The sequence below is a fragment of the Bufo bufo genome, chromosome 9, assembly GCF_905171765.1.
Source record: "Bufo bufo chromosome 9, aBufBuf1.1, whole genome shotgun sequence".
NCBI classification, from domain to species: Eukaryota; Metazoa; Chordata; class Amphibia; order Anura; family Bufonidae; genus Bufo; species Bufo bufo.
The window spans coordinates 118,286,417-118,311,475 of NC_053397.1; the positions used below are offsets into that span (position 1 = coordinate 118,286,417).

Consider the following 25,059-nt stretch of genomic DNA (forward strand, 5'->3'; position numbering starts at 1 on the left):
CAGCACTCAATCAGGATTTGGTGGAAGATGGTATATATCAAAAGAACCCCTCAATCAGTATTTTGTGAAAGAAGGTATATGGCACCACTCAATCAGTATTTGTCAGAAACAGGTATTCAGCACCCCTCAATCAGTATTGGGCGGAAACAGGCATATAGCACCCCTCAATCAGTATTTGGCGGAAATAGGTACATGGCAACCCTCAATGAGTATTTTGTGGAAGCAAGTGTATCGCAGCCCTCAATCAGTATTTGGTGGAAGAAGGTATATAGCAATAGCACTCCTCAATCAGTATTTTGTGGAAGAAGGTATATGGCACCCCTCAATCAATATTTGGCAGAAACAGGTATATGGCATCCCTCAATCAGTATTTTGTGCAAGCAGGTGTATTGTAGCCCTCAATCAGTATTTGGTGGAAGAAGGTATAAATCAATAGAACCCCTCAATCAGTATTTTGTAGAAGAAGGTATATGGCACCCCTCAATCAGTATTTGGCAGAAACAGGTATATAGCACCCCTCAATCAGTATTTGTCGGAAACAGGTATATAGCATCCCTCAATCAGTATTTGTCGGAAACAGGTATATAGCATCCCTCAATCAGTATTTTGTGGAAGCAGGTGTATTGCAGCCCTCAATCAGTATTTGGTGGAAGAAGATATATAGCAATAGCACCCCTCAATCAGTATTTTGTAGAAGAAGGTATATGGCACCCCTCAATCAGTATTTGGCGGAAACAGGTATATAGCACCCCTCAATCAGAATTTGGTGGAAACAGGTATATGGGCCAAATGGTTCTTATCTAGCAACACATTCTATGTTTCTAGGTGTATCGCAGCCCTCAATCTGTATTTTGTGGAAGCAGGTATATAGCAATAGCACCCCTTAATCAGTATTTTGTGGAAGAAGGTATATAGCACCCCTTAATAAGTATTTGGCAGAAACAGGTATATAGCACCCCTCAATCAGTATTTGGCAGAAACAGGTATATGGTACCGCTCAATCTGTATTTTGTGGAAGTAGGTATATCACAGCCCTCAATCTGTATTTTATGGAAGCAGGTATATAGCAATAGCACCCCTTAATCAGTATTTTGTGGAAGAAGGTATATGGCACCCCTCAATCAATATTTGGCAGAAACAGGTATATGGCATCCCTCAATCAGTATTTTGTGCAAGCAGGTGTATTGCAGCCCTCAATCAGTATTTGGTGGAAGAAGGTATAAATCAATAGAACACCTCAATCAGTATTTTGTAGAAGAAGGTTAATGGCACCCCTCAATCAGTATTTGGCAGAAACAGGTATATAGCACCCCTCAATCAGTATTTGTCGGAAACAGGTATATAGCATCCCTCAATCAGTATTTTGTGGAAGCAGGTGTATTGCAGCCCTCAATCAGTATTTGGTGGAAGGTATATAGCAATAGCACCCCTCAATCAGTATTTTGTAGAAGAAGGTATATGGCACCCCTCAATCAGTATTTGGCGGAAACAGGTATATAGCACCCCTCAATCAGAATTTGGTGGAAACAGGTATATGGCACCCCTCAATCAGTATTTTGTAGAAGCAGGTGTATTGTAGCCCTCAATCAGTATTTGGTGGAAGAAGGTATATAGTAATAGCACCCCTCAATCAGTATTTAGTGGAAGAAGGTATATGGAATCCCTCAATCAGTATTTGCCAGAAACAGGTATATAGCACCCCTCAATCAGTATTTGGTGGAAGCAGGTGTATCGCAGCCTTCAATTAGTATTTGGTGGAAGAAGGTATATAGCAATAGCACTCCTCAATCAGTATTTGGCAGAAACAGGTATTCAGCACCCCTCAATCAGTATTTGGCAGAAACAGGTATATGGCACCCCTCAATCAGTATTTGGCGGAAACAGGTACATGGCACCACTCAATCAGTATTTTGTGGAAGCAGGTGTATCGCAGCCCTCAATCAGTATTTGGTGGAGGAAGGTATACAGCAATAGCACCCCTCAATCAGTATTTTGTGGAAGAAGGTATATGGCACCCCTCAATCAGTATTTGGAAGAAACAGGTATACAGCACCCCTCAATCAGTATTTGGCAGTGTGACGGACTGAACCGTCACTGGGGCTGCTGGAGAAGCCTGAGGGCCAGCCTCCTTCCTACAGACTATGGACCGAGAACTATGGAGACCCCCTCAGACCTTTTGGGGTTACAAGGAACTATGAACCCTGATTTATGTGTGTAATTCATATGCCAAATATTTCCTATTGCCCATTAAAAAGGCATGGTGTGGATTCAGCAACACAAAAAGGGTTAACTCTGCACTGAGACTCCCACTGATTGTGTTAGTGATGGGATTAAGATAGTTGATTATAATAGCAGCCGACTCCTATGATACACTCAGGAGATAATCCCATCACATGTGTCTCCTCTTCCCATTCATTCATTAGGGAGGGGGTGAAGATATCTGTTTGCATGTTCATTGTTGATTGCGTCAAAGACAATGCCAGTGTGTTTGTTAATTGCGTCACAGACAATGCCATTGTGTTTGTTGAATAGGGTTAGTTTTGTTTTTAAAATGTACAGGATTGGCTGCTATGTCATGTCCTCAGTATGTCATGTGTATATAAGTCAATGCTGTGTGTTCAATAAAGAGTTCCTGTTTTACATTCAACAAAGAGCCTCATCTCATGTGTATGGGGATTGCTATACGCTGTATACTCCCCTGGCTATAACTCCTAGCTCTTGTAAGAGATGTTCCTGCTCTCTGTATTTAGGAGAGGTTCACCCACTGGAGCCTGAAGCCTTGTCGTAGGTCCAGGGTGGGTAGGAGACGGCGAGACCTCAACCAAGCTTCGGCGGTTCGTGGGGTCTGCAGCGCTTACGGTGTCAAGTGGAGTGCTTGGAGTCCTCGGGAAGCGCTAGGAGCATCCATAACGGAGGTACCCGGTCGGTGTGCTAGGAGATCCGTTACAGGCAGAAACAGGTATATAGCACCCCTCAATCAGTATTTGGCGTAAACAGGTATATGGCACCCCTCAATCAGTATTTTGTGGAAGCAGGTGTATCATAGCCCTCAATTAGTATTTGGTTGAAGAAGGTATATAGCAATAGCACTTCTCAATCAGTATTTGGCAGAAACAGGTATATAGCACCCCATAATCAGTATTTGGTGGAAACAGGTACATGGCACCCCTCAATCAGTATTTTGTGGAGGCAGGGTTGACAGATTACTGGGAGGGGCTGGAGAAGATCCAGCGGTCATGGTCCATATCGGAACCAATGACAAAGTTAGGGGTAGGTGGAGAGTCCTTAAAAATGATTTCAGGGATTTAGGGCAAAAGCTTAGGGCAAGGACCTCAAAGGTAGTATTTTCCGAAATACTACCGGTACCACGGGCCACACAAGAAAGGCAGCGGGAGATTAGGGAAATTAACAAGTGGCTCAAGAACTGGTGTAGGATGGAGGGGTTTGGGTTCCTGGAGAACTGGGCCGACTTCGCTGTCGGCTACAGCCTCTATCGTAGGGACGGGCTGCACCTCAATGGGGAAGGAGCAGCTGTGTTGGGGAAGAAGATGGCTAGAAGGTTGGAGGAGTGTTTAAACTAGGGACTGGGGGGGAGGGTAATTACACTATAGAAGGGGAAGATAGTGCAGATAGAGACCGGGGGCAAGGTAGTGGGACTGGGGGAGAAATGAAAGGAGGGACAAGAACAGTTCAGAAGGAAAGGTGTAGGGTAAAAAATATACATAAACCTCTCATATGTATGTATACTAATGCCAGAAGTCTGACTAATAAAACTGGTTAACTGGAATTAGTGATGTGTGAGGAGGACTATGACATAGTGGGAATAACTGAGACATGGCTGGATGATAGCTATGACTGGGCAGTTAATGTACAAGGTTACAGTCTGTTCAGAAAGGATCGTCAAAACCGGAGAGGTGGAGGGGTCTGCCTTTATGTAAAATCTTGTCTAAAGCCCACACTCCGTGAAGATATAAGTGAGGGACATGAACATGTGGAGTCACTGTGGGTAGAGATACATGGAGCTAAAAACAACAATAAATTACTAATAGGAGTCTACTATAAACCACCTAATATACCAGAGTCCACAGAAAATCTACTACTAAACGAGATAGACAAGGCGGCAAATCATAATGAGGTGGTTATTATGGGGGACTTCAACTACCCAGATATAGACTGGGAAACTGAAACTTGTATATCTCATAAAGGAAACAGATTCTTGGCAATAACCAAAGACCATTATCTCTCCCAACTGGTTCAGGACCCGACTAGAGGGACGGCCATACTGGACTTAATATTAACCAATAGACCTGACAGAACAACAGACGTGCAGGTTGGGGGACACCTGGGAAATAGTGACCATAAAGTGATAACCTTCCAATTATCATTCAAAAGAGCGTTTCTACAGGGAGAAACAAAAATACCAAACTTCAAAAAAGCTAAATTTAGCCAACTAAGAGAGGCCATAGGCCTAACTAACTGGGACAAAGTCCTCAAAAATAAAAATACAGCCAAAAAATGGGATATCTTTAAAAACATCCTAAAATCTCATTGTGAGAGGTACATACCGTATGGGAATAAAAGGTTAAGGAACAAAAAGAAACCAATGTGGATAAACAGAACTGTAAAGAAAGCAATAAATGACAAAAAGAAAGCATATAAAACCCTAAAACAGGAGGGTAGCACGGAAGCACTGAAAAACTATAAGGAAAAAAACAGAACATGTAAAAAACAAATAAAAGTGGCCAAACTAGAGACCGAGAGATTAATTGCCAAACAGAGTAAAACTAACCCTAAAATGTTCTTCAATTATATAAATGTTAAAAAGTATAAATCTGAAGGTGTCGGCCCTTTAAAGAGTAATGAGGGGGGAGTCGCAGAGAGCGACGAGGAGAAAGCAAAGCTGTTAAATATTTTTTTCTCCAGTGTATTCACTGAGGAAAATAAACTGTCAGATGAAATGCTGAATGCTGAAATAAATTCGCCATTAAAAGTGTCCTGTCTGACCCAGGAAGAAGTACAACAGCGACTTAAAAAAAAAATAAAAATAAAAATAAAAATAGACAAATCGCCAGGACCGGATGGCATACACCCCCGTATCCTAAGGGAATTAAGTAATGTCATAGCCAGACCCTTATTTCTGATATTTGCGGACTCTGTACTGACAGGGAATGTCCCACAGGATTGGCGCATGGCAAATGTGGTGCCAATATTCAAAAAGGGTCCAAAAACAGAGCCTGGAAACTATAGGCCGGTAAGTTTAACATCTGTTGTGGGTAAACTGTTTGAAGGTTTTCTGAGAGATGCTATGTTAGAGCATCTTATGGGAAATAAGCAAATAACGCCATATCAGCATGGCTTCGTGAGGGATCGGTCATGTCAAACTAATTTAATCAGTTTCTATGAGGAGGTAAGTACTAGACTTGACAGCGGCGAATCAATGGATGTCGTGTATCTGGACTTCTCCAAAGCATTTGACACTGTACCTCATAAAAGGTTAGTATATAAAATGAGAATGCTCGGACTCGGAGAAAACGTCTGTAAGTGGGTAAGTAACTGGCTCAATGATAGAAAACAGAGGGTGGTTATTAACGGTACATACTCAGATTGGGTCACTGTCACTAGTGGAGTACCTCAGGGGTCAGTATTGGGCCCTATTCTCTTCAATATATTTATTAATGATCTTGTAGAAGGCTTGCATAGTAAAATATCAATTTTCGCAGATGACACTAAACTGTGTAAAGTAATTAACACTGAAGAGGACAGTATACTACTACAGAGGGATCTGGATAGATTGGAGGCTTGGGCAGATAAGTGGCAGATGAGGTTTAACACTGAGAAATGTAAAGTTATGCACATGGGAAGGAATAATGCAAGTCACCCGTACATACTAAATGGTAAAACACTCGGTAACACTGACATGGAAAAGGATCTAGGAATTTTAATAAACAGCAAACTAAGCTGCAAAAAACAGTGTCAGGCAGCGGCTGCCAAGGCCAATAAGATAATGGGTTGCATCAAAAGGGGCATAGATGCCCGTGATGAGAACATATTCCTACTACTTTACAAATCACTGGTCAGACCACACATGGAGTACTGTGTACAGTTCTGGGCTCCTGTAAACAAGGCAGACATAGCAGAGCTGGAGAGGGTCCAGAGGAGGGCAACTAAAGTAATAACTGGAATGGGGCAACTACAGTACCCTGAAAGATTATCAAAATTAGGGTTATTCACGTTAGAAAAAAGACGACTGAGGGGAGATCTAATTACTATGTATAAATATATCAGGGGGCAGTACAGAGATCTATCCCATCATCTATTTATCCCCAGGACTGTGACTGTGACAAGGGGACATCCTCTGCGTTTGGAGGAAAGAAGGTTTGTACACAAACATAGAAAAGGGTTCTTTACGGTAAGAGCAGTGAGACTATGGAACTCTCTGCCTGAGGAGGTGGTGATGGTGAGTACAATAAAGGAATTCAAGAGGGGCCTGGATGTATTTCTGGAGTGTAATAATATTACAGGCTATAGATACTAGAGAGGGGTCGTTGATCCAGGGAGTTATTCTGATTGCCTGATTGGAGTCGGGAAGGAATTTTTTATTCCCCTAAAGTGAGGAAAATTGGCTTCTACCTCACAGGGTTTTTTTGCCTTCCTCTGGATCAACTTGTAGGATGACAGGCCGAACTGGATGGACAAATGTCTTTTTTCGGCCTTATGTACTATGTTACTTAGGTGTATCGCAGCCCTCAATCAGTATTTGGTGGAGGAAGGTATACAGCAATAGCACCCCTCAATCAGTATTTTGTGGAAGAAGGTATATGGCACCCCTCAATCAGTATTTGGCGGAAACAGGTATACAGCACCCCTCAATCAGTATTTGGCAGAAACAGGTATATAGCACCCCTCAATCAGTATTTGGCGTAAACAGGTATATGGCACCCCTCAATCAGTATTTTGTGGAAGCAGGTGTATCGCAGCCCTCAATCCATATTTGGTGGAAGAAGGTATATAGCAATAGCACCCCTCAATTAGTATTTTGTGGAAGAAGGTATATAGCACCCCGCAATCAGTATTTTGGCAGAAACTGATATATAGCACCCCTCAATCAGTATTTTGCGTAAACAGGTACATGGCACCCCTCAATCAGTATTTTGTAGAAGCAGGTGTATCGCAGCCCCCAATCAGTATTTGGTGGAAGAAGGTATATAGCACCCCTCAATCAGTATTTGGTGGAAGCAGGTGTATCGCAGCCCTCAATCAGTATTTGGCGGAAACAGGTATATAGCACCCCTCAATCAGTATTTGGCAGAAACTGGTATATAGCACCTCTCAATCAGTATTTGGCGGAAACAGGTGTATAGCACCCCTCAATCAGGATTTTGTGGAAGAAGGTATATTGCAGCCCTTAAGCAGTTATTTTGGGGGCAACAGGTATATCACACCCGTTGCAATTAGTTACTCCAATAGTGTTTGTCCCTCTATCTAGCGGCGGTATTGCAGCAGAACCGCACACAACTGCTGCACAATACAAATACACTATAATATAATTTCTATGTTAGAAAGTATATTATAAGTATATCACACCCCTCTATATCACATCTATTGATAGCACATCTATACCAGTCCTTAAAAGGACTTTTGTGGCCCTATTAGCTAGCGTTTGGTGTCCCTAACTGTCCCTGCTCCAAAATGCAACCTCCCCTTCACTGGCAAAACACATAATGTAAAATGGCTACCAGATCGGGTTCTGTTATAGGGTTGGGGGGTGTCCATGTGCTGAAACGTCTCAATTGGCTGTCCTGTCCCACCTGATGGATGTGTCATGGGTCAAAGTTCAGCGCTATGCAAAAAAATGGCACGTGCGAATATCGCCGTATGTTCGGCGAATCGCGAACGAGCAAAGTTCGCCAGGAAAAGACCGCCGCGCGAACCGCAAGGCTATATCTATCCAGCTTTACTGGAATTAACTCACTCTTCAACATCATCTCAGGTGATAACAAATACACTCAGCCTGGCCCAGGAACTGCCTTTGTGCCCTCACCTGTCCTGAACCTGCCTCATGCTTTTGCTGCTCCTTTTGTTATCCATGTAACTCGGCTCTGTTCTGCTTTTCAGTAAGGATGAGCTTATTGAGGACAGCTAGCAGTTACAGGACAGCACAGACTTGGAGGAGAGGTCCGCTGCGGACTCCTCTAGGCATGCAATTACCAATGATAACAGTCGGGAGGGAGCACGTTGTGAGAGGTCGGGGATGTGCGCAAGAGACAGGTGAGGGTGACATTAGTAAGGAACAAACCGATGTACATTTAGTTGATTGCACATGGGAACTGGGTGAAGAGAAGGCATTGTCATCATCAAATGGCAAGGGTGGAAGCGTGCCCGTGACACTGCAGGGTGGCAGCAGTGGGAAATCTGTAGCCATAAGCGGCAGGGATACAGAGTCTGCTACTCTGGATACTAGACGTGAGGAACCAACTAGCAGTGCATGAGGCAGGCATTACACAGTGGTGACGGGAAAATAGCATATTTGGCAGTGTGGGAATTCAGAAAGTCGATGTTGGACATTAGCGTGGCAGTATGCAGGATATGTGGGCAGAATATGAGGAATGGTGGCCATGATGCTAATGTTGGCACGACGGCCCTGCTTCAACACTAGTGTTAAGCGAATCAAAGCATCCGAAGTGGAATCGATCCGAAGTTTAGGAAAAATTTGATTTGACACAAAACTGAATTTCCTTACGCTTCATGGCAACTAATCAGTTTTTCCTACAATGTTGGTTGCACGTGTTACAAAGTGAAAGTAAGAACGTGATATGACCCATAATGCTGTGCAGCCAGCCAATCTGCTGTTAGCCATCCTCCTGCTGTCATAGCCCTATAAAAGCCTCATCCCTCGCGGTCCCCACCATTTCACCGAGACATGTGGCAAGAGCTCATGCTCTAGGGACAGTGTTGCTAAAAACGGTTTTAAAAAGAATATTGGAGAGGGCAAGGGCAGGTAGACTGTATGGAGACTGTGTAGGCTGAGTGCATCATCATGTGCATAATGTTCTATTGCAGCCACATTAAAGTTATTTTACTCATACAGTTAGTGGGGGAGATTTATCTAAACTGGTGTGAAGGAAAATAGCTTAGTTGCACATAGAAACAAATCAGATTCCGCTTTTAATTTTGCAGAGCTCCTTTGGAAAAAGAAAGGTGGAATCTGATTCATTGCTTATTTGTCACTACCAGAGCTTTGGGACGTTCTCACAGCTCTGTTTCTCCACCCCTGTGATGATGTCACTACTAGAGCTGGGAGGAGTTCTCACTACTCTGTTTACTTTTGGTTTCTTTCACCACAGCTGTTCTTCATGTGTTTGATTTCCCTCTCTTTATATCACCCCTCCTCCTATGATAGGATGTGGATTATAGTTCTCACTTCAGTTGTAGCTCTTGCTTTAGTTTCTTCACTTGTAGCTATCAGTTCACTGGACCTGTGTTCTGCTGCAGCTAGCACTCCGGATATTGCCAGCCTGTCCTTGGATCCGTCTTCTCTGTGGCTGCAACACCTTCAGCTAAGTCTGCAGACATTGTTGTGTTCCTGTTTGTTTTCTGACTGGATCTGAGATGGCCACGGTTCCCTCCATATACTGAGTAGGGCACTGGTGGCCGTGCCCCTTCCACTATTGTAGGGGTTACAGTGGTCATTAGTGGGCATGCCTCGTTCCGCCATTGGGATCCGGGCATGTGCTTTAGCAGAATAGGGAGAGCGTTGAGGGTCGGACAGGGGTCACCCTTTATCCTCCCTAGTTCTGCGTCCAGTCAGTTGCTCTGTACTGTGTATTACTATTGTTGCTCACATACAGCCGTGACATTATTAGGCCACGGTTAGATCTGACTACGTCATGAATCTTTAATACATGTTGGAGCTTTAATTACTGTGGCTGCAGGTGTAGTATATTGCCATGTGCATCAAGTTCTACTGCACCAATATTCAGAATTAGTTCATTATTTTAATGATATTAATTATAGATATATATTATATATATGATATCATATATATAGATAGATAGATAGATAGATAGATAGATAGATAGATATAGATGTATATGAGATATATAGATTCCCGTGCCTGCATTGTGTCAACTGTAGCCTGATTTGTAGATCTAAGACATTCACACATCCTGACACGGGACAAATATACCCCATTAAGTTTCACTTAACGTGTGATTCCTCATTTGTAGTCTATGTCCTATCCTGTCCATGCCAACTTCTGTATGTAGGCGAAACTTCCACGGATTTTAAGACTAGGCTGAATAATCACCGTTACACAATCAGAAAGGGACGCAAAGATTTGCCAGTGCCCAGACATTTTGGGTTACTGGGACATAAAGAAAAAGATCTTAGATGTTGGATCCTGGATCAAGTTCCAATGCCACGGAGGGGTGGAGATCGAGTATCTCTACTCAAAAAAAGAGAAATGCATTCGATCCAGACACTACAAAGTCTGCACCCCAAAGGTTTAAATATTGACTATAGATATGGTGGAGGTCTGTGAGTAGGTCATTTTGCCCCTGTGTTTCATTGATGTGGGCTCCACAATACCTCCTGTGGTTGACAGATTCATTGGTTTAAAAAAAGAAAAAGAAAAAAGAAAAAATGTAAACACATAACTATGAGTAACAAATTGATTTTAATATAAATGTAATGGGTAATTTTACTAATTTATGACACTGACACTTTTGCATTATCTTTCCAGATACACCTGCACAGATGGCACCTCAGAAAACTGATGAACCTGATTGGTGGATGATGAGCCCACGAAAAAATAATTGTGTTGAGATATTTTTTTCTCTGGATTCCATGCGTATGTCCCGCCAAGAAGAGTTTACAAAAAATTGGGAATGAGCAATTTATATTTTCCTTGCTGTAGCTGACACTGAGTATTCTATACCTTTTTTTCTATAGTGCACACTGTCGCTTGTCTTGAATCATTCTGTTATAATGAGGAGTACCCTCACAGTTGTGTATTGAAGCAGGGTATGATCCTACAATTCTGACGACACTGACGTGCCATGGTATTGGGGTGACGAGTGGATTTGGGTGTACCATTTTGGAAAAGATGGTTACTCATCCACCCTGCAGTATGGTGGTATTCAACCACAATAACTGAATATGCAGAACGAATAGGGCAGTAAGCGACAGATTTTATGATCATTTCTTTGCTCGGATTCCCTTGTCCAATATGGCGGCAAACAGCTTGCTGTAACTATTGCGCATGCGCCGCTATGTGGAGTCATCGATGGGAGAAGGCGGTGACATGCTATCGGGTGCGCCGCTGATGTCATCAGTAGGCGGCACTGTTATGCATCGGTCGGTCTCCCAGGATGACGTGAAACGATTGTGACATGCGCGGTGGTCTCCTGAGGACGTGCGGATCAGCGCTATTGTATATGTGGGCGCCATTACTCCCCCAGGTAGTAATTCATTAGTCTTCCTTATTTGCACATGTGCACTATTACAGTTGATGCATGAATGATGTATTGATGAGTTACAGATGTAACCAATTATATGTCCTATGGTGTTTTTACATGTAATTTATTGTATCTTGGAGATTTACTGTATGGAATGCACTAGTCATCTTAATAATCATGACCATTATGCGGTTTTTGCACATATCTGTACATTGTATACATGTATTACTTTTAAAGTATCAATTATGTTGTTTGATTGTATGTATTGGCACACCTTTATATACCTGCTATTCACTGTTCACCAATGCTTGAGAAAGGCTCATGCTTGAGCCGAAACGTCGCTTTTGCCACCATATGGGTGAATAAAAACACACTTTTTTGAAGAAATGCTTGGAGTGCAGTCCGATTTTTGTCTTCTATAAGTGGGTAAGCACCTTTTACCGTACTTGGATATTGCACCCGTCTATTTTTCCATACTACCCAGGGTGGTGCTGCCAGTGGTTTTTTGCTTTTTATATATATATATATATATATATATATATATATATATATATATATATAGAGAGAGAGAGAGAGAGAGAGATAGAGATAGATAGATAGATAGATAGATAGATAGATATTAATTATAGATACCTCCAAGATGGCGCCGATGATGGCTGCCTCGGCACAGCGCTCTCCCTAATTCTCCCTATTTCTCCCCAATTCTGCCCCCCCCCTGCCTTCAGCCATTACAGCTGAATTCCCCGTCCCCCACTGCCCCTCTTGTCTTCTCTGCTCACCTCTCCAGAAGACTGTTCGCTGACCAGGACGCTGGATCGGGACACTGGGGGTGTGTGACCGCTGACTCCATGTGGTTCGGATTTTCTTCAAGCCCACCACTGGAGCCGATCCTTCACCACCGGAGCTGATCCTTCACCACCGGAGCTGATCCTTTCACCACCGGAGCTGATCCTTTCACCACCGGAGCCGATCCTCTCCTCCCTCACTCCCCCCGTCTCGCACAGGCCGACCTCCAGGGGGACCCAGCGTGACTTTCTAGGCTGGGACCGGCTTTCTAGGCTGGGACGTGGTGGCCGCTCGACCGCGGGCTAGGTCCGCCCATCCTCCCCAGCCCCTCTCCGGGTGGCCCAAGCTCTCACTACCTGCTTGGTTATACTCCGGTTCTGCTGCTCCCGCTCCAGTGAAGGCCGCTGAGGGGTCAATCCGTTCCGGAGCTGCAGAGACCAGAAGCGCTGGCGCAGGTACAGGTCACATGACCGGCTCCTCCAGCAGCTCAACATAGGCGGGAAATTCAAACTCATGCAAGTTGGGATAGAGCTCTGGTCCCTTTCAGCCGTTATTTGCCCGTAGAAGCGGGCTAGGCCTGTCCCCCCTGCCCCCCCCCTCCCCCCAGGTGGCCCACACTCTCCTGCGGCTTTACAGCCACCTACCTCGGCCCCCCCCATCAGGCTAGCGTTGCGCTGGTCTCCTGTGTCTCACCCCCCCCTGACTTCCCAGCTCCCCCCCCCCAGGCCAGCATTTGCGACGATCTCCTGCGTCTCCCTGACTTCCAAGCTGCTGCGGCTCCTCCGTGCCTGCATATAAGTTAACCCTCCCCCCCCCCCCCCTCCGGCCAAGCTCCTCATCAGGGTACAACGGTGTCTCCGGGAAGAATTGCAATGGTTGCTCCCTGCATTGCCCTTAAGGCCCCCACCCTCTCCAGATCGGATCTCACCCGCTGGGAGACGGGCGGCACCTCCCTCCTGGAAGGCAAGCTGCTGTTCGACGAGGTGTGGAGCCATGCAGCAATGATCTCCGAAGCCACGCCGACAGCCCATGCTTACAGACGGCCTAGAGGTCGCCGTGCCGGTGTTCTCGTCAGACTAAGGAGGAAAGGTCTGAGGTCAGCGGTACCCTCGATTCTCCTTGCGAACGTCCGATCCCTCCCCAACAAGTTGGACGAACTCTGGCTGATAGTCTGCAAGTATGGTCACGGCGAGCATACCCCGATCATCTGCCTCACGGAAACATGGCTGCATGATGACATCCCGGACAACGCTCTCCATCTCCACGGATTTAACTTTGTTCGTGCGGACCGCGTACCATCCCTTTCGGGGAAGTCCAAAGGCGGCTGCATCTGCTTCTACATCAGTGCTACCTGGTGCCCTAGTGTCTCCCTCTTAGAACAGATATGCACTGCGAACCTTGAGGCGCTCCTCATCAACTGCAGGCCGGCCTACTCGCCAAGGGAGTTCTCTTCGTACGTGCTGGTGGGTGTTTACATCCCCCCCGACGCTGACACCGGTAATGCCCTACAGGCCCTCAGCGATACCATCACAAACTGGGAGTCGGTCCTTCCTGGCTCACTGTTCATCGTGTTGGGTGATTTTAATAAAGCGGACCTCCGTCGTGTCCTACCACGCTACTCCCAGCACATTGATTGTCCCACGAGACTCTCGAACACCTTGGATCATTGTTACACGCCTCTAAGGAAAGCGTACAAAGCCGTCCCGAGAGCCGCATTAGGCTCATCCGACCACTGCCTTGTCCATCTGGTCCCCTCCTACAGACGTCGCCTAGAGTCATCGAAACCGATCCGTAGAACTTCCAGAGTGTGGTCCGAGGAGGCCAAGCTACAACTACAGGCCTGTTTTGACTGCACAGACTGGGGAGCCCTAGAAGAGAATGACCTGGACACCTGGGCGGATGTTGTCTCCTCGTACATCAGTTTCTGCGAAGACTCCTGCGTCCCCTCAAGATCTTACACGATTTACCCAAATGACAAACCGTGGTTCACAAACAAGCTCAAACAACTACGCAGGCGCAAGGAAACCGTGCATAAATCCGGTAATCAATTAGAATACAGACTGGCCAAAAACTGCCTTAATCGGGAACTGCGTGCGGCGAAACGGGCCTACGCGGAACGCATCCACCATACTTTGCGCTCAAACGACCGGAGAGCGGTCTGGAAGGGCCTTAGGTCTGCGACCAACTACAAACCCCCCCGGCGCTCACCACCCCTCGTCAGGCGCTGGCAGAGGAGCTGGGCAGGTTCTACTGCAGATTCGAGACCTCGACCGAGGGTGATGTAACTCGGACAATGCCCCCCAGAGTGGGCACCCCAGTCCCGGCTGCCACATTATCTGGCCCGCTCGCTGACTTTGCTGATCCACCTACAGTGAATGTGACTACGGTTCACACCCTGCTGTCCAAGCTAAATGCGAGAAAAGCCCCTGGTCCCGATGGTGTCACTCCTGCGTGCCTGAAATATTGCTCAGTCCAACTGGCCCCGGCCCTCACCCCAATCTTTGACAGATCCCTTAAGGAGGGACATGTCCCCGCCTGCTTTAAGATCTCAACTATCATCCCTGTGCCGAAGAAACAGGGCGATTCTGATCTAAACAACTTCCGGCCCGTGGCTCTGACTTCGGTGGTCATGAAGACCCTAGAGAAGGTGGTCCTCTCCATCCTGAAGACCGCCACTCTGGACCGGCTGGACCCTCTGCAATTCGCCTAAAGGGCAAACAGATCCACTGACGATGTGATTAACATGTGCCTAGAATATGTCACTGAACACCTCGACAAACCCAACACATACGCGAGAATCCTCCTTTTAGACCTCAGCTCGGCTTTTAATTCCATCTCCCCAGCATCCTGCAGAGGAACCTTACGGCGCTTGATTTTCACCCAACACTACGACATTGGATCATGGAATTTCTCACTAACAGGTCCCAGGTTGTCAGATTAGGCAATCTGACCTCCAAACCGAGGGTCACCAACACTGGCGCCCCTCAGGGATGTGTACTATCCCGTTCCTGTTCTCTCTGTACACGAACGAGTGCAGATCGGAGGAGGCCTCAGTTAAAGTCATCAAGTTCGCAGATGACACCATACTCGTGGGCCTATATGACACCCCCCCGACCTATATTGACGGATCTGAAGTCGCAAGGGTACCCAGTGCCCGCCTCCTAGGCACGACAATCTCTGAGGACCTATCCTGGCGTCCCAACATCTCGTCCATCATAAAGAAGGCTCACCAGCGGCTCTATTTCCTTCGACAACTGAGGAAGTTTGGCATGGCTCAGGACCTACTGAAGTCCTTCTACTCCTGTACCATCGAGTAGGTACTGTGCTCGTCCCTTCTGGTGTGGTATGCCGGCTCATCAGCCAGTGACAAGCGCAAACTACAAAGGGTCATCAGCTCGGCGGAGAGAACTACTCGACTGCCACTACCACCCCTTGACTCTATCTTCTCCAACAGACTGCGCTCCAGGGCTCTGAAAATATTCAATGACCACTCCCATCCGGTCCATCATCTCTTCAGACGTCTAAAGTCCGGCCGCAGGTATCAGGCCATCCCTGCAAGGACATCGAGGAGGCTGAACACTTTCTTCCTAACGGCCGTCAGACTGCTGAACTCATCGCGCCCCATCTCCCGCCCATAATCCCTCGCCCCTGATGTGCCCATTGCATAACCCACCCCTTCCACCCCCTAGTACTATGCCTGTACCTGTGCCTAACCCAATTCCGAGCACGATCGACTGTCGTGTTTGGCGAATAAAGCTAATTCTGATTCTGATATAGTTAGTTAAATATTTCGCCCTGTACAAGTGTGCAGTGGACCCAAATTTATCATCACTAATACAATTTGTTAGTGAAAAAAAGATTCTGCGTCAGTATTGCAATCCCCGATCCATATGACGAACGGCATTGAGTAGGTTACACGCACCTGTCGACAAAGGGTAGATACCTTCAGTGTAGCGTGTGTGCAGCCCCAGACTTCTAAGGACATTACAGACCTGTTATTACTGAACACCACTTGTCCTTCGAAGATGTTGGACGTGCTTTGAGGTCAAATAACTACTTAGCACGGAGGAGTCTCGTCGGTTACCGAAATGAACCACACAAATCGTTCCACCAACTCGACCTAAATTCATTGTAGTTAATAGGTTCTTTTAATGAAAAGATTTATTTGTGTCACTATTGCAATTGTTTTTTGGTTGAAACTACGACGGTACTACCAGACAATCCGCTCCACCAACAGGACCCAAATTCATCATCTGACAGCCACAATAAATTTTAAACAAATTCTACGTCACTGTGCAGTGCAACAAAAACTTAACCCATGTGGATCCCTCCATACTATAAACCTAATGGTATTTTGCTTTCAAAATGTACTAGGGTTAAAACAAGATGGGTCAAACATGGTGGATGGATCAAACATGGCCACTGTATTATTGCCATAAGGGACAGGAGCCTGAAAACTAGCTGCCATATAAGATGGTGACCATCTGAACGGTTAAAAGTCCACAACAAACATACCTTTGTTCATTGTGGGCAGAGAGTTCTATTTTAACCTCATCGATCCACAGGACCTGTTTCCAAAATGCATCAGGCATTTTTAGATGTACTTTTGCAAACTTTTGACACTGAATGTTGTGTTGAGGATGGAGGAGAGGTTCTGATGACTCTTCCATGAAGGCCATATTTGTGCAGGTGTCTCTGAACAGTAGAACAATGTACCACAACTCCAGAGTCTGCTAAATCTTCCTGAAGGTCTATTGCAGCCATGTGGGGGTTCTGATTCGCCTGTCTAGCAATCCTACAAACAGTTGTCTCTGAAATTGTTCTTAGACTCCCAGACCTTCTCTTGACCAACACTGTTCCTTTAGGCTGTGTTCACACCTGAGCGTATTCGATAAGCACTTTTTACAGGCGTTTTTATCGGGTGTTTTTGACGCGTATTTTGGGGCGTTTTTGTATTTTGGAAACGCGCGTAGTACGCGCGTTTGTGTGATTAATCCAATGAAAAACTGCCACAATACGCGTGACAATACGCCCCAAAGAAGATCCTGTACTTCTTGGGGCGTAGGGCGTTTTACAGCGCGTTCGTACGCGCTGTAAAACGCTCAGGTGAGAACCATGCCCATAGGGAAACATTGTTTTTTGCCTGTTGAGCGTTTTACAGCGCGTAGGAACGCGCTGTAAAACGCTCAGGTGTGAACCCAGCCTAAAACTGCCATTTCTTAATTACATTTCAAACTGAGGAAATGGCAAACTGAAACTACCTCAAATAGCAGAAGTTGAAGGTTTTACCATACCCTCAGTCCCCTGATCTGAACATCATTGAAAATCTGTGGATGGATCTCAAAATAGCAGTGCATGCAAGATGACCAAGGAATCACACAGAACTATACGGCTTCTTTCACACGAACGATACGGATTGTGTTAGGATGCATTCAGTGCACATGCACCATTTCTCAAGCAAGGTCAGTTAGTTTTGTCTGCAATTGAATGCAGTGTTTCAGTTTTTCCATATGAGTGCAATCAGTTTTGATGAGTGTTTCACCCGTGTGAATAAAACTACATCTCCTAGCAACCATCAGTGAAAAACATACTGCATCCAGATTGGATCCAGAATCCAGATGCAAAGTGTTTGTCACTGAAGCCCCATTCACTTCTATGGGGCCAGGGCTGCATGAAAAATGCAGGATATAGAACATGCTGTGATTCTCATGCAACTATCTTTTTGCGTGATGCGTAAAAAAAATGCTCATGTGCACAGACCCATTAAAATGAACCGGTCAGGATTCAGTATGGGTGTTATGCGCTCGTGTGAAAGGGGCCTAAGACTTTTCCGAGGAAGAATGGATAAAAATTCCTCAAACAAGAATTGAAATACTCTTGCCTGGCTTTAGAGAAGTATTAGGCCTCTTTCACACGGGCGTTGCGGGAAAAGGTGCGGGTGCATTGCAGGAACATGCACGATTTTTCCGCGCAAGTGCAAAACATTGTAATGCGTTTTGCACTCGCGTGAGAAAAATCGGCATGTTTGGTACCCAAACCCGAACTTCTTCACAGAAGTTCGGGCTTCGGATCGGTGTTCTGTAGATTGTATTATTTTCCCTTATAACATGGTTATAAGGGAAAATAATAGCATTCTGAATACAGAATGCATAGTAAAATAGCGCTGGAGGAGTTAAAAAAAAATTAAAAATAATTTAACTCACCTTAATCCACTTGCTCACGCAGCCCGGCTTCTCTTCTTTGCTGTGTACAGGAAAAGGACCTGCGGTGACATCACTCCAGTCATCACATGATCCATCACCATGGTAAAAGATCATGTGATGGACCATGTGATGACCGGAGTGACGTCACCACAGGTCCTTTTCCTGTACACAGCAAAGAAGAGAAGCCAGGCTGCGCAAGCAAGTGGATTAAGGTGAGTTAAATTATTTATTTATTTTTAACCCCTCCAGCGCTATTGTACTATGCATTCTGTATTCAGAATGCTATTATTTTCCCTTATAACCATGTTATAAGGGAAAATAATAAAGATCAGGTCCACATCCCGATCGTATCTAGCAACCGTGCGTGAAAATCGCACCGCATCCGCACTTGCTTGCGGATGCTTGCGATTTTCACGCAGCCCCATTCATTTCTATGGGGCCTGCGTTGCGTGAAAAAACGCACAAAATAGAGCTTGCTGTGATTTTCACGCAACGCACAAGTGATGCGTGAAAATCACCGGTCATGTGAACAGCCCTTTAGAAATGAATGGGTCCTAATTCAGTGCGGTTGCAATGCGTTCAACTCACGCATTGCACCCGCGCGGAATACTCACCCGTGTGAAAGGGGCCTTAGAGAAGGAAGTGTATTGGATGTTTTGCCTCGATACGAGACATCCACATGGATTAAATCTACGTAAGGATTTAATATATCATTATTAATATTCAATACTGATGGTTCGTGTATTGGTCTTCGTACATCAGGCATGCTCAACCTGCGGCCCTCCAGCTATTGTAAAACTACAACTCTCACAATGCCCTGCTGTAGGCTGATATCTGTAGGCTGTTTGGGCATGCTGGGAGTTGTAGTTTTGCAACAACTAGAGGGCCGCAGGTTGAGCATGCCTGTCGTACATGTCTAATACCAGGTTAATAGTTATCAAACATTGTATGTATTTCTATTTTTCACATGCATATTTGCATTTGTATAAAGTGGTGCAAATTGCATTGCTGTCATTAATAGACCCTTATATATTTTATTAAAGGCGCTTTCTGGGATTTTAATATTGATGACCTATCCTCAGGACAGGTTATCAATAACAGAACTTGTGGGCACCCCGCCGATCAGCTGTTTGAAGAGAAGGCATGTGCCATGAGAGCGCAATCTTCCCTTCACTGTTTACCTGCTCGCTGTCAGCATTGCAGTGGTGAGCAGCAGTGGTGTGCCCGGGGGGGAAGGGTCCGCCCTGGGTGCCGGCTCTCACGGGGGTGCCAGCAGGCCCAGAAGCAATGAGCGCTTCGATCAATACAGCGCTGAAGCGCTGACAGCCACATACTGCGGCAGGGCAGGGCCGTCTTTAACAAGGGGCAAAAGGGGCAGCTGCCCAGGGCCCAGTTGCTCCTGGGGGGCCCAAAGCAGCTGCCTCTTGAGCCCTGCTAGCCACTGCCCCGGGTGTCAGGCTGTCAGCTACACAGGGGGTGCTGCCATGCCATGCCTGCCGGCACTCCAGGCAACGTACTGTGAGAGCTGTGATTCTCTAGGACCTTAGATGACATCATCACAATGTGACCAGTAACCTAGCAATATTACTGGTCACATGGCTATGAGGTCATCAAGGTCCTTTCTACCAGGAGTGTTGCAGGAGAAGTTCCCTTAACTGTGGAGCTTTTTTTGTGAAGATTACATCAGAAAAAGGTGACAGGGGCTGTTATGCTAATATACTGTAAACTACTGTATAGTGGGGTGCTGTATAGTGTGGGGTGCTGTATACTGTGGGGGCCTGTATACTGTGGGGGTCTGTATACTGTGGGGGGCTGTATACTGTGGGTGCTGTGTATTGTGGAGTGCTATACTGCTGTACTGTATAGTGTGGGGGCTGTATACTGTATACTGTGGGTGCTGTATATTGTGGAGTGCTATACTGCTGTACTGTATACTGTGGGGGGCTGTATACTGTGGGTGCTGTATATTATGGAGTGCTATACTGCTGTACTGTATAGTGTGGGGGGCTGTATAGTTTAGGGTGCTGTATACGGTGAGGTGCTATACTGCTCTACTTTATACTGTGAGGTGTTGTATACTGTGTGGTGCTGTATACTGTGGGCTGCTATACTGCTCTACTATATACTGTGGGGTACTGTATAGTGTGGGGTGCAATACTGCATACTGTGTGGTGCTGTATACTATAGGGTGCAATACTGCATACTGTGTGGTGCTGTATACTATAGGGTGCTATACTGCATACTGTGGGTGCTGTATACTATAGGGTGCTATACTGCATACTGTGGGTTGCTGGGGTGCACTGTAACACTAGGGTGAGCCGAGCCCTGGTCTCCTTCCTGCAGAGTGGTGCCCACTTCCAGCCTTAGCCCAGCTGCCCAGAGCACTCATCCTGAGCCGCTGGAGTCTTCAGAACTGGAAGCAAGGCCGGTGAAAGGATTTTTGCCGCCCTAGGCAAGATAAAAATTGCTGCCCCCCCCTCCCCCTTATCAGATGATCTGCCCATATCATGACATTACATATGTTCACGTGACGTCCTCAAGGGTGGGAGGAGTCAGGGAGGGGTCAGGGGGTTCAGTCCAGATCAAGATCATTCAGGGTTCAGGAGGGCGGCAGAGCTCCGCCTCCGCTCCACCCTCAGCAGCCAGCCAGGTAAGCTAGCACAGCAGACGCAGTTAGTCACTCAGTCAGACCACCAGAGAGACAGACACAGACAGAACAGCGGTGTCAGACTGTCATTGTCAGTGTCAGTGTGACAGACAGTCTCAGTCAGAGCTTCACTGAGATCTGTGGATGACGCACTGTTATGGGGGGATCTGTGGATGACACACTGTTATGGGAGGATCTGTGGATGACACACTGTTATGGGAGGATCTGTGGATGACACACTGTTATGGGAGGATCTGTGGATGACACACTGTTATGGGAGGATCTGTGGATGACACACTGTTATGGGAGGATCTGTGGATGACACACTGTTATGGGAGGATCTGTGGATGACACACTGTTATGGGAGGATCTGTGGATGACACACTGTTATGGGAGGATCTGTGGATGACACACTGTTATGGGAGGATCTGTGGATGACACACTGTTATGGGAGGATCTGTGGATGACACACTGTTATGGGAGGATCTGTGGATGACACACTGTTATGGGGGATCTGTGGATGATGCCCTGTTATGGGAGGATCTGTGGATGACGCACTGTTATGGGGGATCTGTGGATGACGCCCTGTTATGGGAGGATCTGTGGATGACGCACTGTTATGGGGGGGATCTGTGGATGACGCACTGTTATGGGAGCATCTGTGGATGACGCACTGTTATGGGGGGATCTGTGGATGACGCACTGTTATGGGAGGATCTGTGGATGACGCACTGTTATGGGAGGATCTGTGGATGACACTTATGTCATCCACAGATCCCCATAAGTGTCATCTACAGATCCCCCATCAGATGCATCAGTGTGGAGGGAGGAGGCGGAGACACTCATGGTGGGGCCCGTTGCAGTGATTCTACTCTAATACACCAGGCCCCGCCGCAGCTGTTAAGTACATTCAATCCGAATGGGTCCGCAATTACTGTACTGTACTTACTGTAGTACCTTATGTATAGCATTAAGACGGCGCAGACCAGCAGCTCCCTCGGTCATGCGCCGCCTGCCGCAGCTCTTTCCTCATGTGCCGCCTGCCTGCTTATCTCACTTTATGAATGAACAGGCAGGCGGCGCATGAGGAGGGAACTGCAGCAGGCGGCGCATGACCGAGGGAGCGGACGGTCAGCGCCATCTTAATGCTATACATAAGGTACTACAGTAAGTACAGTACAGTAATTGCAGACCCATTCGGATTGAATGTACTTAACAGTTGCGGGGCCTGGTGTATTAGAGTAGAATCACTGCACCGGGCCCCGCCATGAGTGTCCCCCGCCTCCTCCCTCCACACTGATACTTCGCTGGCCGCGCTGTGCAGCATAGCGGCCAGCGAAGTATCCGCAATAAGACGCACGGCCATTTCCCCCCACTTTTGGGGGGGAAAAAGTGCATCTTATAAGGCAAAAAATACAGTAAATAATAAACATATTGCATTGTCTACTGACTACTTACCAGTCCAGGACAATAAGATGAGCTGGTCTCGCCTGCAGTTTGGCTCTGGGGACTGGTCCTCCTGGAGACAAACACACGGTAGGTAGTAATTCACCAATGTCGCCCTGGGGTCCGTCCATCCTGGGGAAGAAGAAAGCAGCTGCACCTGTCCTGCTGCACTCCAATCCAGGTAGGATGGTCTGGACTGGAGCCCACTTCTGTTCTGTTCTGTCCCAGAAGAACTGTCTAGGACTTTAGGAGAAGGCAATGCGCTGCTGCCGCACTGGGGGTCGGGGGAGGAAAATTGCTGGTGGCTGCTGGGCTGCTGCTCAATGTGCAGCCTTCTCTCCCTCCTTCGCTCCGCCTCCACCCCTCTCTCTATCTGTGTCACGTGACGTGCTCAAGGGTGGGAGGGGTCAGGGGGTTCAGACAGTTCAGATCGATTCAAGATCATTCAGGGAGCCTGGGAGGGTGGCAGAGCTCCGCCTCCGTTCCACCCTCAGCAGCCAGCCAGAGCCAGGTACAGCAGGCGCAGCCTCGCAGACGCAGACTGCAGTTAGTCACTGACTCACTACTCACTAGTAGGAGTCAGACTCAGACTACAGCAGTGACTGTGAGCCGGCAGCCGGAGGCGTCCCGACTGGAGATTCTTTAGAGCGGCAAAGCGCTCACCCTCAGACGCTCAGGCGGCGTGGCACAGCATGAGGGGCGCCGCCGGCCGGCCAGCCGCCCGAACTTAAATTATAACCAATGTTTTGGGTTTTTTTAAGCCGCAACGGGCGCCCCCTGCTAAATGGCGCCCTAGGCGACTGCCTAGTTCGCCTTACTGGTGGCGCCAGCCCTGACTGGAAGTATTTACAGTCATTCACTGTACTCTACCAGATGTGTGGATTTTTTGTGTGTGTGTTGTGGTGGAGGGCGTGATTGCCAGCTAAGTAAATTTTTGCCCAGGGTCCAATCAATATTAAAGACGGCCCTGCGGCAGGGCAGGGAGCGGAGTGCATAGTTTCCTGCCCTGCCGCCGATCACCGCCATAGGCTTTAGGCCTAGTAGGCCTGAATCCTATGCGGTAGTGAAATCCCAGTGGAGGTGCGCGTGATTACGTCATCAGCAGCACAGTGCTGGGACTCTGCGAGCAAGCGCAGGTAAGTATTTAGCTTTTAGTTTTGTTTTTTTCTTTTATGTGCCAACTTTGGGGGACATGAGGGGGCCGGGGTGCACACAGGAGGACGTGTGGGGGGAAAATATGGTGGGATACTGTGTGAGGGCAAATTTTTTATTTTATTTTATGTGCCAACATTGGGGCACATAAAGGGGTGCACACAAGAGAATATGGGAATATGGTGGGATGCTGTGTGGGTGCAAATTATTATGGGAGGGATTACTATGTCGGGGGAAAATTACTATATGGGCAATGTGGGGGACACTACTGTGTGGGGGGCAGTCATGTGTTGGGGCAGTGTGGGGGGACACTACTGTGTGGGGGGACACTACTGTGTGGGGGGCAGTGTGGGGGACACTACTGTGTGGGGGGCAGTGTGGGGGACACTGTACTGTCCCCCACACTGCCCCACACACAGTAGTGTCCCCCACACAGTAGTTTGCCCCACACTGCCCCCCACACAGTAGTGTCCCCCACACTGCCCCCACACAGTAGTGCCCCCCGCACTACTGTGTGGGGGCAGTGTGGGGGACACTACTGTGTGGGAGGCAGTGTGGGGCAAACTACTGTGTGGGGGGCACTACTGTGTGGGGGACACTACTGTGTGTGGGGCAGTGTGGGGGACAGTACTGTGTGAGGGACACTACTGTGTGGGGAGCAGTGTGGGGGGCAGCGTGGGGGACGTTGCTATTGGGGAGGCAGTGTAGGGGCCATACTATTATTTCTGGGGACACTATACAGGGATTATTGCCTGGAGCACAATATAGGGACATTATAACTGCTGTAGACACTATAGGGACATTTGGGGTAATTTATCAAACTGGTGTGAAGTAGAACTGGCTTAGTTGCCCATAGCAGCCAATCAGATTCCACCTTTCATATTTGACATCTCTTTTGGAAATTTCTACTTTACACTAGTTTCATAAATGACCCCAATTATGTCTATTAGGGTCACTATTTTTTCAGCAGTATAGTACCTGGGGCATTGGGGGGCACAACGGGCACAGTATTGGGGGGTGGCAGCAGGATGACACTGTGGGGACACCAGGATGGGGAGGTTGATGGAAAAATTTAGAAATCTAACGTGTCTGTGTTACAAACTCTCTAGAGACGAGATGTGGCTGAAAGAATTTGTCATGGAGGTCTAACAGAGGAGAAGAGGAAAGAGAAGGTCTACATGACAGGAGATGTCCCTGGATGTAAGAGGTATGTGGTCAAGTATTGGGGGAGAATTTGCCAGAGAAATGACCCGCCCCGGGTGCCAAACACCCTGGGCACGCCACTGGTGAGCAGGTATAATTACAAGAAGCCGTCCTATTCACTTCTATGGGATGGCTCCTTCGTATTCAAGTGTATAGGAACGTATAG

The 25,059-nt window shown here is 47.0% G+C and overlaps 1 protein-coding gene across 1 annotated transcript in view; it reads left to right on the forward strand.

Annotated features, from left to right (window-relative positions):
- LOC120979812 overlaps positions 1-14,952 on the forward strand; it is a 29,032-nt gene extending 14,080 nt beyond the window's left edge. The window contains 3 exon segments of the mRNA XM_040408769.1: positions 4,895-6,073; positions 13,142-14,282; positions 14,615-14,952. Coding sequence (XP_040264703.1) covers positions 4,895-6,073; positions 13,142-14,282; positions 14,615-14,952 — 2,658 coding nt within the window.
- The last annotated feature ends 10,107 nt before the right edge of the window (positions 14,953-25,059 follow it).